General features: G+C 45.8%; 1 protein-coding gene across 2 annotated transcripts in view; it reads right to left on the reverse strand.

Annotated features, from left to right (window-relative positions):
- Positions 1–18,759, reverse strand: part of AK5 (adenylate kinase 5) — a 2,642,541-nt gene that overhangs the window by 447,122 nt on the left and 2,176,660 nt on the right. For both annotated transcript variants that reach the window (XM_085602038.1, XM_085602039.1), the window contains exon 11: positions 5,090–5,253. In XM_085602038.1, the coding sequence (XP_085458164.1) occupies positions 5,090–5,253 (164 nt within the window). The remainder of the gene's footprint in view (positions 1–5,089; positions 5,254–18,759) is intronic.

The raw sequence follows: 18,759 nt of genomic DNA on the forward strand, positions 1-18,759 counted from the left end.
CGTGCTTGAAAACATAAATGTGAATTTATGTAATGGAGCTAATGTAAAGCGTTCCAATACTTACGGGTCATGTTTAGCTAAACACACCTGGAAAAATAAATAAATAAACTACCCTCCTTTCTTCAGCTAAAAACTTCCATGTTCCATTCTTCCTAGGCAGAGTGTTTCTTTTTTCTACCTTTTCCTCCTCCATTACTTACTCCTTTAAGTACTGTATAAGTATTCAACTCCATATAAAATACTCCCCTTTGTATCCCACCAATGCGTTTGGGACCTGCAGTTTATATTAAGGTTCATAAATATGGGATCAAAATTCCAACATGCAAATGTTAAATTTGCTTGGGACCAGTAAACATGAACCTTGCACAGGTTCAAAAAAGACTCTGGTGCACTTTGTTTTATGTTTGTACAAAGCACCCATATCCTGCTCTGACCTAATTGCAATAGACTGTTCGAAACTGTACTTTGCAGGACTGTCCTACAATCAAAGCAAGTATCCAGCTGAGGCCCTGGGGGGTGGGTGGCAGTTCAGCGGAAGCAAAATGTATCATGTCATCCCTTCCATGGGTGTGGCCCAGACCCCGCTTCTTGAGAGTGTTAAAGCCTGCCACCCTCTTATCTTGGCATTTGCTGACATCCCCTTTGATCGTATCAGAAAACATACAAAGCTTAACCCCCTTTCATGTTTACATTTCCCTGGTGATTTATGTGAGAGAATTTCAATATACTGGTTTCACTTTTCTTTTTGTTATTATAAAAGCACAACATGATCACCCGTAATGTATCATAAACAACTACTTTTGACTTTCAACATTGTGTACATATATTTAGATGTGTGCGCATGCATAGGTAAAGTTACAGAGCGTTGACCATTTCACAGCTCTGATGACATATAGCTGGGTAGCATGATGAATCCTCCACAGGGCACTGTTGTTTGTCGAGTTCACTAAAGAAATGGCACAAGGCTAATCAAACAACCATTGGCAAAGACAGTATATCTAGCGCTGGCCATTAACCTTTTGGATTTGTCAAGGCTTCTTTTGTTCTTTTCAAAACTGTAATGTAAAAGAAAAAGGCTGAAAGCAAACATATTTTTGGGTCTCAAAAGGCACCAATTGCCTAGTCCATGGCACTGAAGGGAACTAACTTTTGTGAGCTAGCAGACTATTTCTACTCATAGTGAAGTTCACCAATGGCTCAAGAGTGACCCGTTGCTGTATGCTGTAGAGAGTGGAAAAAATGTGAATGGCGGACCTATGGATGAAAAGGTCTGTCTGAAAGCCCTAGACAAGAACAAGGGATGGGGAACTTGTAACACTGGCGATACACTTACATTTTCAAATGTCAGGGCTCACAAATTACTATCGACACTTTTGCATGGCTCTCTTAAGAATGGCTGTAAAATAATCTACAGACTGATGATTTGGTGAGCCCTGATGCATTATGGAAGGTGGCTGGTTTCTTTTCCAATATACACCCGCTAGCAGTGTCGCACAAGTGAAAATATCTGTTAGGTTGACTAATCCTCACCTCACCCATGATAACCATATTTTATCTAGGCACCTGGTTCAAATGGCCACTGCTGAGTATGCAAACTTCTTTTTAACTTCACGAAAACGCGGCATGAATAAATGCCATATTCTATCAATAAAACTACACGTCTGCCCAGATGCTTGAATTTCCGTGCATCAGCCAATCATAAAGGAGAAAATATTATAGATCATCCTTGAAGTCAACAATGTCCCATTAATGCAAATGTACAATTTCTGGAAATGTATAAAGCTTCTCAAGACATAAATGATTCTTTTATGTTACTCATTAGGTGACTTTTAGTGAAGATAATTTTTCATATTTAAACTTATATGACAGATCACTTTTGAGTGTGAGAATTTTCGAGCACTGCAATGTAATGTTAAAGTAACAAACAGTTGACTGTTCTACATGTTTAGATTGTCTTTATGTTTTATAGGTAGATAACTGTGAAAACTGCGCCTTTAAAATTATATTGCCCGATATAATTATTTAAATAGTTTGCAATGGTTTGAAAACAATAAGAATCGCATTAGATGTTTGGCGCTCTAGACGCTGTACCTCCTTTGCCAACCCAGCTGCGGCCTCCAACCAAATTGAAATATTACCGCCAAGCAAAAGAGAAAAGGCGTTAAAACAGTATTTACATGAAATATGTTTGTGTATACAAGGCGGGATCTACCTAAGAGCATCAGGACCTGTGGAGCTAATATTTGCAATAACTGGTGCCTCTGTGAAACATTTCTGTCCCACACCATGGTTGCAGCCTGTAATAAGTGCTGGAAATGTGTAATTGGTTACTTTTGAGCATACTGATGATCTTGACGAGGCACTGCGATAAGAGTGAGGCAGGAGGGCCGGCCTTTCAATGGGGTGATGCATGATTGATTCCTAATGTCGCTGAATGCCATTGTACAGTAAACGGGGCAGTGTTTCTCACGTTTTAACAGTTTGACAGATGCACGTAGTTTATATAAGCAACAACTTGTTTATTTTTCTGTAATTTAAATGACCGTAGTACGGTTCTGCTGGCGGTAATTCAGTCATCAGCAATCCCACTGAAGGCAGATTTGCCCCATCCGAGCAGAGCTTGCGCATTTTATACAACCCATCACCTGTAAATCACGCCCAGTTATCCTACAATAGATATTACTTTAACCGCATTCAGCAAGTGGATGCAGTCTGTGAAGGAGCATGCAGTACCGATGGTTTCAAATGGTCAACTGGCGCCCCCCTTGAGATGTCTCCACGCCCCCCCAGGGGGGCGCGCCCCACAGTTTGAAGACCACTGCTCTAAGGGCCTTGAGATTAGCAGTATTGCGTTCTTTAATATGCACAGACTCTCTGAATGAGATGCTTGACTACACCTCTGAGAGCTACTCTGAGGGTGCGGGTGAGCTACCAGTAGCTCCCGAGCTACTCGTTGGAGACCCCTGCCCTAGAGTAAGTACATTATACATAACATTTTTGTAACATCAAAAAGGCCTTGGCAAAAACTGAAATAGGCAGATACATTGCCCCATGCTGTACATAAGAAAAACTTACACTTCTCTGTTCCAAGCCATGCTTAGATTTTGTGATCACTTGATGGTAATCTCAGATGGAACGAAGCAAGATTATTTATAGCACTTTTTTGATTGCCAGAACAACAAATATAACAACCGTGTAACATGTTCCTCGTTGATGTTCCTTGGACTCTTCTCTATGGCAGTTCTCTTCCTGTGTCATTTCTTCTTTATGGCAGTTTGCACCAGGACTCTCTTCTTCATAACAGTCCTGCACTTGTTCTTCCCTGCAGTGCCACCTATCATCTACCTCCATTTGAGGCGCATGCGCACTGTCTCTTACATCCACTCACAAGGGAAGTGCCTCATGGGGTGGAACTAATGCTGGTGTTTATGCCCTGATTATGTAAAGGAGAAACGGTGCATCAGATGTGGGTGCTGCATCTGCCTAGGAACTCTTACCATCTAGCCATGAAATGCTGAAACACATTAACATTGACAAAGCTAATAGATCTCGCATTGTCGAGACCTATTGGCTTTGCCAATGCCTGGAGGTAGCTCAGCAGGTACTGCACATCTGCTGTGGTTTGTGAATTCCCATTGCAAAATGTGTTTAGAAGCACAGTGGTGGAGAGCCCCAGCACCATTAGCAACCAAAGCATCACCCCACATTGTTCATGCCCTTCGTACAATTCATTGACACAAATGTCCCTGGGGGTTCACTCTGCATGGTTTCATTTCGAAATTCGGACAAGTCTTTGCATATTATTATAAGGTTTTGTAAATGTGTGTGCAATGAAAGGCTGCTTTCGTTGTAATTATGTTTAATAATTTTTAAACTTAGTAACACAATCCACACATATACTCTCCACACCAAGCCACATAATTCCAATCAGCATAATTTCACTCAGCGGCACACACTTCCACTTCACACAATTCAACTCTATACATTTCCATTCCACACCACATAATTCAACACCAAACCACATATTTCAATTCAACAGCACAATTATGTAACACACCACATACATCCAATCCACACCATAGAATTCCACATCATGCCACAAAATTCAACAGCACACCACATAACTAAACTCCACAACATACCACTCCACAACACAAAATGTCATTCCACATAATTACACTCTAACACACAATTAAACTCCACATAATTCTAGTATGCTCAGCACTACATAATTACAATCCACATATTTCCACTGCACACCATGCCACATAATTCCACTACACACCACACAATTCCACAACTGACAATTTCAATCCAACCCACATAATTCCACACTGCATACATCCACTACACGCCAGTCCAAAACACATGGATAAAAAACACTGTCATTTACATCACAAATACCTCTAGGTCTCACAAATGCTAGACCAATTTGCATTGCAAATACGTGTTTCCTTTGGGACCAGTAAGAAAGTCCAACTTATGTATGACTCCCCCCATTATCTTTCTGCCTCCGTGTAGCAGTTGAAAGTATAGGCAGATAATTTTAGGGGTCATTCATAATATAAAATTATAAAAAGTGAACTACAGGGATGTTTTTCACCTCGGGGATCTGAGTAACATCATAAACTCCAGCTTTGTTCTTATCTATTTGATGTCACCCAGAATACCGCAGTAGAAAACATCCCCGTAATTCACAATTACCCATATATAATTCTATATATGACATATGGCAGGAGGCATTTTATCATTTATGTGTCACTTAAATCCAATGAACAGCTGAAGAGGCTCAGCATTCTTTACTGCCACTTGGGTCACACCAGTCAGCACCATCTCCTGCTTTATTCTCGAGATTACTCACGTGCAATACACACATTTTTAACCTGCAGTTAGCAACTATCACACTAATGAATGAGACGCTTTAAAAGTTTACCGCATGTGTTAATAAAAAGTTTACAAACTAACCCTCTTCATAAGGGCTAGTTCGGGTTTACCTCACAAACCACAGTTGCTGAATCACAGGTAAAGAAACCACTTTTTTGTAATCACTTGTGTGCTGAATGCTACTGTAAATGAAGCTGCAGCTTACCCCTGGCACCTGCTCGCCACGCGCCATGAAGTCTCTGAGGAGCCGGCCTCTCTCGGAGGATGACGCAGTTTCTTTTCTGAGCAGATCTGCTTCACATAGATGGGTGACTCCGTATTTCTGCGCCATCCTCTCACACAGGCCCTCTTTGCCGGAGCCAGGACCACCTACGGAAACAACAGAGTACAGCTGACGATCCTTGTCACATTAATTATTGACCCACGTGATAAAAAATATGAACCAGTAAATGGTAAAGGACAGCGCAGCAAGATTAGAATGTATTATTACACGCGAATGACCAGGAGGCAATAATGCATTCAGATGGACGACACAGAGTGAGAAGCTTTGCAAGCGAGGTTAGCGCCTCATCACAAATAATGAACTAAGAATCAGTCAAGCTCCATCTAGGCAACGACAGTTAATCAAATTATGTTATTTAAACTAAACTATGATTTTAATTCAAAGTAATGCAACACAAGATACTGCTTCCGCTCATTTATTTTTTATGTGAATATGCACAGATGTTCGATCTTTTTAACACATACATTTTTAATCGTTTCTTTGAATTTTCAGTGGACATATATAAGTATATTTAATAAAGCACCGTTAAAAACTGTTAATGGTTCTGAAAATTCATAAAACCACTGATATTTGCTAGTAATGCTTAGTAACGCACAAAATGCATGCCATAACTTATGATGTCACCCTTGCAGATAACACAAAGCAAAAACAAACAAAACAAGCATTTGCAATGCAATAGGTCTCGCATTTGCGAGAGTTTGAGCTACTGGCATTGTAAATGACTATGCCTTTTATTTATGTGTATTGAAAACCTGCACGTGGTGCGTAAACACGCACTTGTACTTTGTACTTGTAGTCCTTGCTTACGAGAAGCAAGGCTGGCAGTAAAAGAGGCGCCATTACTGCCAGCCTTGCTTCTCGTAAGCAATGACTGCAATGTCAATAGCTCAAACTCTCCCAAATGGTAGACCTGTTGCATTGCAAATGCCTGTTAGGTATTTTATTTGCTACTGGAGCCACTTTTATTTTGGTGCCCAGGCCTAGTTTCTGTCCCAGTCCGACCCTGCCTCCAATCTATCTCATAAGTAATCAAAGGGTTAACCCGTTGACCTCAGCCACTACACACTAAAATCATATACCCATGGCTCAAGGAATAAGACCGCACCGCCAGACCGGGAAAGTAACTGAAGGACAATACCATACAACATAACCAAAATCTGATTCAGACTCATGTCTGTGTAAAGTGCTCAGACTGACGAAACTTCTCAGTTGTATTAAGTAACACCAGTAGCATGAGGTGTGCTCCACTAAAGACGATAACGTAAGCTGAGAATTTTGGTTACTTTGTGCGAATCGCCTATCCTGTTTTCAAATTTGTTGTCTGCAGGTGGATGGATCCATGTATGAGTGCACCTCTAAGAGTTAAATACATACAGTTACATACAGTTAAATACATGTGGAAATATATCATTGTATTCATTCTCAGAACACAAAACAAATATGTATAAATATCAATAAGATGACAAAAAACAAATATGGATACAGACGAAATGTTAAAACAATACCATTAAACAGGGGCTGCGGGGCTATTATAATGTTGGACAAACTTCAAGTCCTACAATGCAGCAGTCCAGACGGTTGCATTCTGGGATTTCCTTCCAAAATTGTAAACATGTATTAAAGAAATCCCATCCTCTTAAAAGCGAAACAAGCCTGAAAATGTTGCATTCTGGGGCTGGTAGTTACGCCTTTAACTGTAAGTTTAGGCACAAAAAAAGAAAACATCAAATGTGTGATGTGCTACAGTGTCAAAGCATACTCATGTTCTGACCTGATGTGGGAGCACTTGGCAACCATGAGAAAGGATAGGGGCACTTCATTTGTTTGTATACTTGCAGCCAGTTTGGACGACCAAAGCTGAAACTGCGGAGATCACCAGAGCCTCGGTACCAAAATACGACGTTTCATGAAGTGGCCACTTCCAAACAAAACCATGAGGACATACGTTAGATGTGCCGTGCGGGCTGGACCTTTGCAGCACACAAGCAGACACAGCTTCAAATCTGCCGCTTTCAGAGGTTCACGTAGTGCAAAGGTGCGAGTGCCCAGCAGCCCCAGTTCAGTCATCCAACTAATTATTTAAATAAAACAACTGGCACGAGTACTACAACCAAAACTTCGCCCGATTTAAAATAACTCCACCACTCACAAATCACTTCACCAACAAGCTTTGGTAAAGCTGATAGGTCTTGGCTATTCGAAATCTATTGGCTTTCTTAATTTCTTTTGTGGTGTGACGGGAGGAGCAAGCAGGTCGGGGAAGGAGATTACATGGACCAACAACAACGGGGCAGGGCGTCACAGCGTAATGAAAATTAAAAACATAGTTTTAAAAAGCGCTGTAATGCGGACAGCACTATCCGTGGCATAGCATTTTTTTCTAACTTTATATTTTGTTTTTCATTATATTTAAGCTGTGACACGCCATCGTTGACCGCGTTATAGCACATTTAAAAATAAAAAACTTTCAGCCTTGCTGCTGCACAACATGGATTAAGAAAACAAGCTGTTGCCATTGCGCGAATGAGGAAAAAAGCGCCTTTGATTAAGTTAAAGCTATTTGCTTTGCTAATGGTATTGCATAGTGAAGCAAATGGCTTAAACTTAATAAAAGGCGAGACCTAATGCATTTTTAATGCTTGTTGTCATTGCCACCCCCAACGCCTAAATTTACGGCAAAGCTTTGTCCGATTCTCTATTGGAAGTGAATTTGGGTAAATCCAGATGGGGGTCTATTGAGTTAGAGGGACGCAGCCCTCTGTAGTTTGATTATATCAAAGATGTTGCTACTCCTTGGCTAAGCAGCGTGTACGGCAAACCTGTTGGACTCGCAAGGCATGATGGTAGTATCTTACCATCCGGGTGTTGGAGTGAGGTGAGTGCACCTGTTTCTGAGTGTCTACTGCTTCTGTGATGCTGTGCCAGCGACAGAGCGGGATGGGGGAGGGACACAGGCGCGCAACACCCATTGGACTCACAGGGCTTCAGCCCCCCCCCGTCGTGTGTTGCAGCCCGGGCTGAGACACCTTCCCGGGCCAAAAAGCAGCCGCACCCGAGCACTTCACAGGTCTTTAAAAGACCATTTGCATGTTAATGAGGCCTTGCTGTTGTTTCACCCCCTCTAAGAGCCCCTGCAGCTCCACTCTGCCTATTGCTTAAAGTTCAGCCCCTCCGAAATTTTTGCTCAGCCCCCCCCGAAATTTTTGCTCAGCCCCCCCCCCCCCCGAAATTTGGCTCTAGTTGCGCCTCTGGAGGGACAGGTATCCCTACTCACCGCTGTTACTCAGGACAGTGGCTCTGAGTGTTCCACCTGCTCTTAAGTGAGGAGTGAGATGCAATGGGCAGCTGTGCTTAGCTCTTCGCCGTACCCCTGTTACCTGAACACAGTGAGTGTCCTAACCGGAAGCGCTCCTTTCACAAAGCATGGATTTGTGTGACGGAACCAGATACCAGCCCTCGAGGAGTACATTTAAAAAACAATCTGCAGCTGTAATAGTTGTCAAGGGCAATTGTGTGTGGTTCTGGAATTCATCCGCTGGAATGCAACAGCAGCACTATTTTGACGGAGAGGCGCAAGTGGCGAGGGAGGATACAGCGAGAGGTCTTCACTGGACCAGGTCTCCTGAGCCCCCTTCATCGCCCGTCACTGCAATACATCTCTGACGTTTATTAATATTAATTAATTTTATTAATAAAACAAAAAACTTGCTCTTGGGAAATCACTTCATTTTTCAAATAACTGAAATTGTGGAAAATAAATAGTGAACGCAGTGTGAATTGTTCTTTTCAGTTGTTTCGGTAAACAAAACTGACGAGTTTGAATGGACATTTATTCCTGTAGATTCTGCAGATTCTGGCATTTTTTCCTTTAGCAATTTACAAGCCCCTTGCGCCACTTTTGCGTCACTTTTCCCATGTTAAAAGTGACGCAAAAGTGGCTCAAGGGGCTTGTAAATCTGCCCCTTTGTCTGGAGATTGACACTACTCTTTATCGGAATCCAACTCGATGTACGGCCGCAGTGTTCCTACTCCTGAGGGCGGAGGCTTCCGTGACTCTGTCCAGCACCCCTGGGGTGCCAGGAATGGACCCACCCTGCTTGTCTGGCTCTTGGGAGTAGCTGTAAACCTCCTGTCTACTGTGGACCATGGGTGTGACTTGTGTCCTGTACAATGGTCAGCCCTTCTGTGACACTACTTTACACATACCTACGCACACATACACAAGAGTTGACTAGAAGCAGAGCAGTAGGGGGTTAGGTAGTGCTCCATTAAAGAGGTACAATATTATTGGTTACTCTAGGTTTAAACATCAGGACTAAGGCGGTATTCCGTGGTTGGCCGGGCCAGCTTCCTGTCGCGCCACAGGTCAATGCACCACAGCTTTGGAAGATTTTAAAAATAGAGGGGGGCGAGCCACAAATTAGCGCAGAAAGCCGAGCCAATGGTCTGGCGCAGATCTTGAGCCCGTGAATTGGCCGAGCCCTGAAAATGTTTGCTATGAAAATCATAGACCAAACACCATGTAAATTACGGTCAAATCTCTTCAAAGTAATTTTTTTAAAATGTATTTAGCATGTGGAAGCTTAGACATTATTAACACGTCACATCATAGCACTGTACTGCGAAGTACTTTATTAAAAGTGAGAATTTTTAAATATGAACCATCAGTGAACTAAAAGGCAAGACAATGGCCACGTATTGTAAACCCTGTACTGTCCCGGGTTGCTATAGAGTAATATTCCTTATGTTAAGGCGTTGTTGTTACCTCTTAATGCATCTTTCAACAGTTTTGTATTAAGGCACCAACTCCACCCGGGAGTATTGAGCGTTTGCATAGGCACGCGTTACATTATACAAGGTCACCCTTCATTGTTTATAGAGATAAGGAAATTAAGTGGTTTGCCTAGTATCACAGAGTGTTGAGCGGCGCCGGGACTCTGGCTTACCAGATCGAACGTCAAGAGCTCTGGCTGTAACGTCACATCCTTGGCAGAGGGAGGCAGAAACCACATGAAGGCTCGGCTCGTAATGGGCTCGGGGTTCCAACAGGACCTCGAGCTGAGCCAGGGCCGGGCTTCAGGGTGGACCCGGGCTCGAGTTCCAGTGGCTCGCCCACCTCTATTAAAACCATGTTGCAGATCCTTAAATTGGATAAATCACCATCCATATCCGGTGTCTAAGCTCCCTTCGTCTACAATCTACTCGCCCCGGCGCCCCCCTCCCTCCGCCTCCTTCCTTCTAAAGCACGGGAAATGCAGTTGATTGTACAAACTGTCAGCGAGTAGTCAGGACAGGTTCTAGTTCTCCAAGTTTAATGTAACTTATAAAGTGGGTGGCGAGTACAACGCAACACATCATAACAGAAGCGCCAGAACGGCAGCTAGCTCCTGCTTCGGCCTCTAGGCGCCGTCCCGCAAACTGCCCCAAAGTTGGCTTGAAAGGGAGCGATTCTGAGCTGGAAGCACTCAAACACCCAGTAAAGAGCAGAGGCGGGCCTGTGCGCTGCTTGCAGGAGGACTGAGACACTCTGACTGAGGCCAGCTCGTCCCTCCCACGGACACCGGCTCGGTGGAGCGAAAAACACTCCTGACTCCACAAGTGGATGGAATGCAGAGAAAGGGTCCTGAGTGCTGTGTACTGTACAGAGAGAAGTCCTGCGGGCCCAAGTGCGTCCTGGTCCTGTCTGGGCATGAGAGGAGACACCAGGCAACAACAAAGTAGTCCCTACGTTGAAAGTTACTGCCCTGCAGGGTAAGGTAACTGTAGTTGGTCGATGCTGCTTCCTCCGAAATCGGAAGAAAACGGAAGTGACGCATCGGCCCACCAGCCAATAGTGAGCGAGTTTAAAAGAGCAATACCACATTTAAACCAATGGCAAGGGACAAAACAAAAAAAACGCACTGGGTGGAGTTTCACCCTTAATACTAATTACTTGATGCCTCGTAGAGGCAGCGCATGCGCGCTTCCTATGCGAGACCTAAAAATGACCCAGCTTCAACGGAAGTCTAGCCTCAACTTCCACTGCCATGACCTTCGTCTGTGTGCTGAGTGTGTTGTCCGGCTACCCTGTGCCCAGCCCTCAGCAGTCTGCGGCCAGACGCTGTGCCCAACCCGGAACGGGCGGCAGCCTTCGGCCACAGCAGCGGTTGCTCTTAGGCCTTGGCCTGCAGCCAGGTCCTGCACCCAACTGACTGTGGGAAACGCTTATACGCTTATTACCAACAAGCTCTTAGGTTTATTTTGTGGTGGTAGATTTAAAAAGAGCCGTTTCGAGTGTTGTTTACATTTGTATAAATCAATTTTTGAGGCAAACGTCCACTTTGTAACATTTGTTTAATTGATGGTTCTTCATATTATATTCTTCCATCAACTCCTGGACTATTCATGGATTTGTTTTGTGCAATATACTACATTGCAAATGCATTAAGATGCGGATTGCACACCTCTTGTTCCTTTTAAAATTATACCCCCTGGCACTCTTCTTGTGGATTTGCTCTCCCTCCCAATCCCCTATTCTCTTTTGATAGAGCTCAGTTTTGTTCATTACCTTTTAGGGGGTGCATCATAATCAAGGGTAGACTGCACCTACATTTATAACTATTTGTTGTGTTAATTTAGGACAGTAGACGTGACTGTAATAACTTGAGATGTGACGTGATAGTGATTTAGGGTAAACGAGAGAAAAACATTGCTAGATAACGTGATTAGCTGAAATAATAATGCCTAGAGTTGTACAAGTTGCCAATAATCATCAGTATATTCGATATGCTTATGTGATGTATCAAGGTGCAAATGCTCATAGTGTTCATTGTATGTAACCTAACGAGGTCCTGGTGTCGTTTCTTATGTTGGCCAGTTTCTGTAGGTCTGGATTGTATTTTCCCCAGGAGGCTCTCGATTAGAAATAATGGTTGTATTTCGTGTGCAAGTTGAATTTGTTCTTTCTCACATTTCTGTTGCAGGTGGAGAATTTGTCCTCGTTAGCTAGAATTATGTCTTTCTTTCAGAAGGTAGATTTAGGGAGGAGAGGATACATTAAGCAGATAACGTGTGCAGCGGTGCTTTCTCAGCAGAGCAAGCCTGGGAATCAAGGTCATCTCGCCGAGTCTTGGGATCATCGTGCCCAGTGGAAACTTACCTACAAGGAGGTGTCTTGGATGGTTGACGTGATGCCGAATTGCATTCTGAATCTCTTTTTTTCTGTGAAATGATGTGTTGTAGTAGGGACAGGGCCTCGGAGACTTCTCCTTACCTTGCCTATAGAGAGGGAGCATCTTAGAACGAGCTCCGTAACTTTATGCTACTTGACCCATGGAACGTGAAGAGGCTTCTTCGGAAGACTTCACACACTGACACCTTGAAGAACCTTGCCTTTGGGAATGATAAGTAGGGATGGCACGTTAGGAGTAGAGTAGGGATTAACAAATACTTTACACTCATGAAACTCCAATGCAGGGAGATCTTAACGTCTGTTGAGTTATTTTCTGTATTTTGATTCTTGAATTGATCATCTTTTTTTTTGTCCACATTCACCTCAGACCACCGTAACCAAACCAGCCACCTGTACCTAACGTGTCTTGGGAGCAGGCGTGGGATTTTGCCCCCCTACAGATACACCTGAGCTCTGGAAGGGTACAGTCCCAAATGGGTAAGGCCACTCTCAGATATGGTTCGGTATACACCGGCGACTGCTATAAATGGCAGTGAGTGAGCGAGAGGGGCTCAACGCAGTACAGAGAGATCCAGAAAGGTAAAATCATAGGGCAAATTATTATTTGAAAAAAAAGGCACAAAATCAGGGCTCTAATCAGTTTTCACATGCCTCTATGTTCAGCCATTTTAATAGAAAGTTCTAAAGGGCTTTTTTCCTCTTAGACTGGATGCCTCTCAAAACTAGCTTAGAAGTCGAGATAACCGTGGCCAGCCAGTCAGATTGTAGGGGAGATGTGCATCCCACCCATTTTCGACATATTTCCCTCCTGACTAAAAGTATGGCATCGAAGAGGAAGGCCCTTACAGGGCCTGTGGCTTTGTTGGAGATTCCAAAAATGATCTTAGAGAGGCTTAGCTTAACTTGGAAACCAAGAATGACGAGATGGTTTCACTAACTTTAACCCAAAAGTCAAGGATAGCCGGACATTCCTGGAACATGTGGCCAGGAGGAAGCATCGGACATACACATTTCTTGCATCTAACAGAATGTCCTTTCGTCATCCTTGATAGCCGTTGGGGGATTAGATAAGCCCTATGGATTGAGAATAGATGATTCCTCCTTAACCATGCCGGCTTAACTTTGGGGAAAAGAATGCCCAGAGATGTTTGCTAGAGTTGTTCCCAGGGCTCTCCCAGCAAGCAAGCGCCTCACAGTTCCTCTGCAAGTTTGAAGTCCCCGTCTATTGCCTCTTCAATATTCCAGTATCATACGGAGACCTCTTTTTCCCCCTTGATTTTTCCACCAGGTTTTCTCTGAAAAAATGTTACCTGCATCTATAGGAAATTTCAAGTTTTAGGCCTAACTTTAAATTTGGATATATAGATACATTTAGAGATGCCCCCTTTCAAGATGATGTGGAGCGTTTGCCAGGATAAAAGTGTGCCCTCTTGAGCTAGATCTCCCTATACTCGAAGCCAGGCCTCCCTAAGTTGCTGTGCTAGTTTGTCTTTTAAACATTCAGGTGTAACGGGGGGTCCCAGAGAGGGGCATGGCTGGAGAAATAACTGAGGCCCGTCAGCCGTCTAATACTTGTCCATATTCTGGCCATCACCTGTAGCAACTTTAGCCTTATCTTTTTGAAGAACTTAGGCTCTCCATACTTAAACAAAAAACCTTCCTGGACCAAGCTATCACCCTTTAACATTGCTGTGAACATAACCCTGACCCCAGCACAGTCTGGTGTTTTTAAAAGCATCCTGGAGTGGGACAGTTGGAAAGCCTAGGCATAGTACTGCAGGTCCGGGAGGGATAGTCCACCCTTCTCCCTCCTACGTCTCAACTTCTTCCAGGCAGTTATAGGCCCATATGAAGGAATTAATAGCCTGCTGGAGTTTATTTATAGACGGCTTGCCAAAATGCAATGGGATAGCATTGAAGAAGAAGGTGATTTTAGGAAGCACTATCATCTTGACAAGGTTTACCCTCCCAAAGATTGACAGTGGGAGGTGGGCCCAGCTCTTCATGAGCCGCGAGCACTCTCTTGTTGCATTGGACAGGTTAGCCTCTGAGATTTTGTTGAAGGTTTCCCCAGTATTGACCTTATACCCTGATATTCTACCGAAATCTTCGGCATACTTTATTACAGCAGGCAGGGCAGTGGAGAGATCAGAGAAAACAACAGTACATCGTCGGCTTAAAGGGACACTTTTCTCTCCCATCCCTTGTACCTGAATGGTAGGATGCTCACCTCATCCCTCAGCCTCTGAGCAAATGGCTCGATATAAAAATTAAAAAGGAGGGGAGATAGAGGCAGCACTGCCTAGTACTCCTAGTGATTTTAAAGTAGCTAATTAGATTACTGTTGACCAACAATTTTGCATATGGGTCTTGATAGATCAACTGGATGGTTCTGCGGAAATATTTGCCAAAGTTATATTTCTCCAAACCGCCCGACAGAAACACCCAGTTGACCCTATCAAAGGTCTTGGTAGCATCTAAGGTCATGGCTGGAAAGGGGAGTGAGTACATTGTGGCAAGGTTTATTGCGCCTATGAGGTGGTATGTGAGTTTATATACATTTCTGCCCTTAACAAAGCCCTTCTGATATTGGTGCAACATATCTCCTGCTACCGTTCCTAACCTGTCAGCTAAGACCTTGGCGAAGATTTTATAATCTGCATTGAGCAGTGATATGGGTCTGTATGACTCACAGCTCGCTGGATTTTCCCTGGCTTTAATATTAGAGTGATCGTTGCCTTGCCCCAAGACCCTGGCAGTTTTCTCCAATCACTTTGAATCTCGTTCAAGAGCTGGATCATAACTGGATTTAAGATCTCCCCCAGGTTTTTATAAAGCTCTATTGGCAGACCATCTGGGCCTGCCGCCTTACCCCCTTTACTGGCCAGGATAGCTCTCTTTTTTTTTTTTTTTATAAAAACCTTTATTTTCAAAAGTGAGGACACAGCTATTCAGCCGACAACCCGGAGGTTCGGCAGCATCGATATATAGAAACAGAGATGCGTCCCCAGTAGCGTGACAGGAGAAGTGCAAAGGTTCAATTTTAAGTAAACACAAAACACACAACAAACCCCAGCAAGGCAAGAACACTGAAAGCCCATGGTGAAAGCCCCCCAGGGGAGGCCGGACCCCACTCATCTACCAGTTACAGTACAGTGTAAAGAGGAAGAAGGGGGGAGAGCAGAGGCCAAAAAAGGGTCCATTAACCATACGGAGCTGGAAAGAAGGTCAGGAGGAAAGCTGTTCCTCGGGAGGATCCAGATCCGGGGCAACACATATTCCCCCCCTGTATTGATTCCACTGCCCCCAGATGGCGTGCCACTTCCGGGGGCGGCCTCTAGCGCAATATACCGTCTTCTCCCTTAGCATACTCCAGTCCATATTTTCTTTCCACGCGGTCAATGTGGGGGGCCCCGCGGAGCCCCACAGTCGCGCGATATCCCTCTTAGCGACCATGTTGCCCAGAGTCACCCATTGGGTCTGTGCCGCATCGTGGTCAGTGGGCCCCCAGACATTCAGGAGGCAACACCGCGCTTCCGGCTGCATAGCAATGCCCGTCACCTCCCCCATCACTGCATGGACTCTCCTCCAGAATTCCGTAATGACACCACATTCCCAAATGATATGCAGGAAAGTACCGACCATACCACATCCCCTCCTACATAGGCCGTCCTCCGAGAATCCCATGTGAACCAGCCTTGGCCCCGTCACATACACTCGATGCAGTATTTTAAGCTGCACCAGCCTCAGACGCGACGGGATCGCAACCTCCTTAGGAGAGGAAACAGCAGACTGCCAATCCTCATCATCCAACTCGAGGCCATCCCTAGTCCACTGGTCCCTCAGCCCCAGAAGCATGTCCGCCCGGACGTTGATCAGTTTCTTATAGATGAGCGAGATCGTGCTTTCGGGCATATGGCCATCAAGGCCCCGGTCCTCCAAAGGAGAGGACTCAGGCACCTTCTCACCCTCTACGAGGACTGATCGGAGGGCGTGACGCACCTGAATATATCGGAAACACTCGGAAGGCCCCAGCTCATACTCCATCTGCAACTCTTCAAAGGACTTTACCTTCCCCTTATTCAGCACATCTCCCACCCTGGAGATGCCGATCAGGTCCCATTTATCAAAACCTTTTGTGTGCCAAAGCCTTCCCAGCATCTCCGATTCAAACAGCGGGGTAGCGAGGGTGAGCCTATCCTTCCAGCCCAGCGAGTCAGTTGCCATCTTCCACACACGCACTGCCACACCAGTGGGCCCCGTGAGGGACGAGTCTAGGGACCGCGAGTACAACGCCATGTAGTAGTTACCACCACGCAGCAGCCACCTGTCCATGGCATACCCAGGGCTGAGGGCAGGGCCATACAACCCATGATTAATCACGCTCAGCTGGGTGGCCCAATAGTACCGTCGGATGTCTGGGAGCGCAATGCCCCCGTCGTACCATGGAAGCGTCAACTTTGCAATAGCTATTCGCGGCCGCCCATCCCACAGCAACGTTCGTTGGAGGCCTTCGACCTCCCGAAAGTATTTGGCCGGTACCCAGTCCAAAGTATTCTGCAGTGCGTAGAGGAAGCGGGGAAGAGACATCATTTTGAACAGGGCCGCACGCCCAACGAGGGAGAGCGGCAGCCTCCGCCAGCCTTCAACATCCCGCCTCAGGCGTGCCAGGGGGGGGAGCAGGTTCTTCTCATATCGCACAGCAGGGTCCATGGAGATAAAGATCCCCAAGTACACGAAGCCCTGCTGAGCGACCTGTATCGAGCATGTTCTAGGGATCGGTGGTACCTCGCCACTAAGAACATACAAATACGATTTACTCCAGTTGATAACGAGACCCGAGTTCCTACCAAATGATGTGAGTACGTCACAGACCACTATAAGTGATTTCTTGGGTGAGGCAAGATACAGCAGGATATCATCAGCATAGAGCGAAATACGGTCCTCGTGTTCAGGCGACCATCTAAGGCCCCGTATATCCGGGTGCCAACGTATCCACGCAGCCAGCGGCTCAAGGGCGAGGGCGAACAACAAAGGTGACAAGGGACAACCCTGCCGAGTACCCCTCCCAAGCTGAAAGTGAGTCGACGCCCGACCATTCACCACCACACTCGCAAGAGGCCCCTCATACAGCAACCTCACCCAGCTCACAAAACCGTGGCCAAAGCCGAACTTGGTCAGCACGGCCCACAAATATGCCCATTCCACCGTGTCAAAGGCCATCGTGGCGTCGAGAGACGCCACAATAGCTGGTTCACGCAGCGTGCCCGCCCTGGCGATTACGCCATGGAGGCGCCGAAGATTTAACGCTGTGTTTCGGTGCGGGATGAAGCCGGATTGATCCGGGTGGACCAAGTCACCAAGTACCCTAATCAATCGGGTCGCCAGGATTTTGGCCAGAATTTTCGGCTCTGCGTTAAGGAGTGAGATAGGCCTATATGAGGCGCACTTATCTCGGGGTTTGCCCTCTTTGTGTATAACCACAATCGTCGCCAGTCGCTGGTCCAACGGGAGGGTCCCACTCCCCCGCGCCTCCACAAACATGGCGCGCAGGTGAGGGGCGACCCTATCCGGAAACAGCTTGTACAGATCGACCGGCAAGCCGTTCGGTCCCGAGGCCTTACCCGAGTTTAACGCGCGGATGGCCCCCGCCACCTCGTCAACCGTTATGTCACCATCTAGATCGTCCCTATCTATATCGGAGAGGCAGGGCAACTCGATATCACGGAGGAGGTCACACGAGTCCTCGGGCGGCCTGTCCGACACTGAAGCATAAACCCTACAGAAATAGTCAGAGAAACACTTTACAATCCTCTCAGGTTCCACAATCGCCTCTCCCCTCTCTCCCGTCAACTCTGGCACGACTCTATTGACCCGTTCTTTTCTGTCCAGCCAAGCCAGGAGCTTCCCGGCCTTGTCACCTACATCATACAAACGGCCCTGCTGTTCCCTACTGAGGGTCTTAGCGGCATTCGTCACCAGGTCCTTATACTCAGTTTGCTTCAAGCAAAGCTCATGCAGTGAGGCCTCTGTAACCTCCTCCTCTAGCGCTCCCTCCAGAGCCGCGATCTCCTCCTCAACCTGCAGAACCTCGCCATCTCTCCGCCGCTTGGCAGCTACTACAAGGGAGAGGGCTTCCCCTCGGAGCACGGTCTTAAATGCTTCCCACAGCGACACTGCCGAGTCCACGGATCCCTGATTGTCCTTGAAGAAATTATCTACTTTCTTTACCAGCGCGCTGCGCATCTTGGGGTCTCGGAAATACCACGGGTTGATAGGGGCCACCCTTCCTCCTCCCTCCCAACCCAGATCCAGCCGGATCCATACTGGCGAATGGTCCGATATACCACGCGCCATGTGCCTAGCCTCGGAGACCAATGAGGCATGCGCAGCCAGAGTGAGTAGGTAATCAATCCTGGAA

Source organism: Triturus cristatus, chromosome 4_2, assembly GCF_964204655.1.
Source record: "Triturus cristatus chromosome 4_2, aTriCri1.1, whole genome shotgun sequence".
NCBI lineage: Eukaryota > Metazoa > Chordata > Amphibia > Caudata > Salamandridae > Triturus > Triturus cristatus.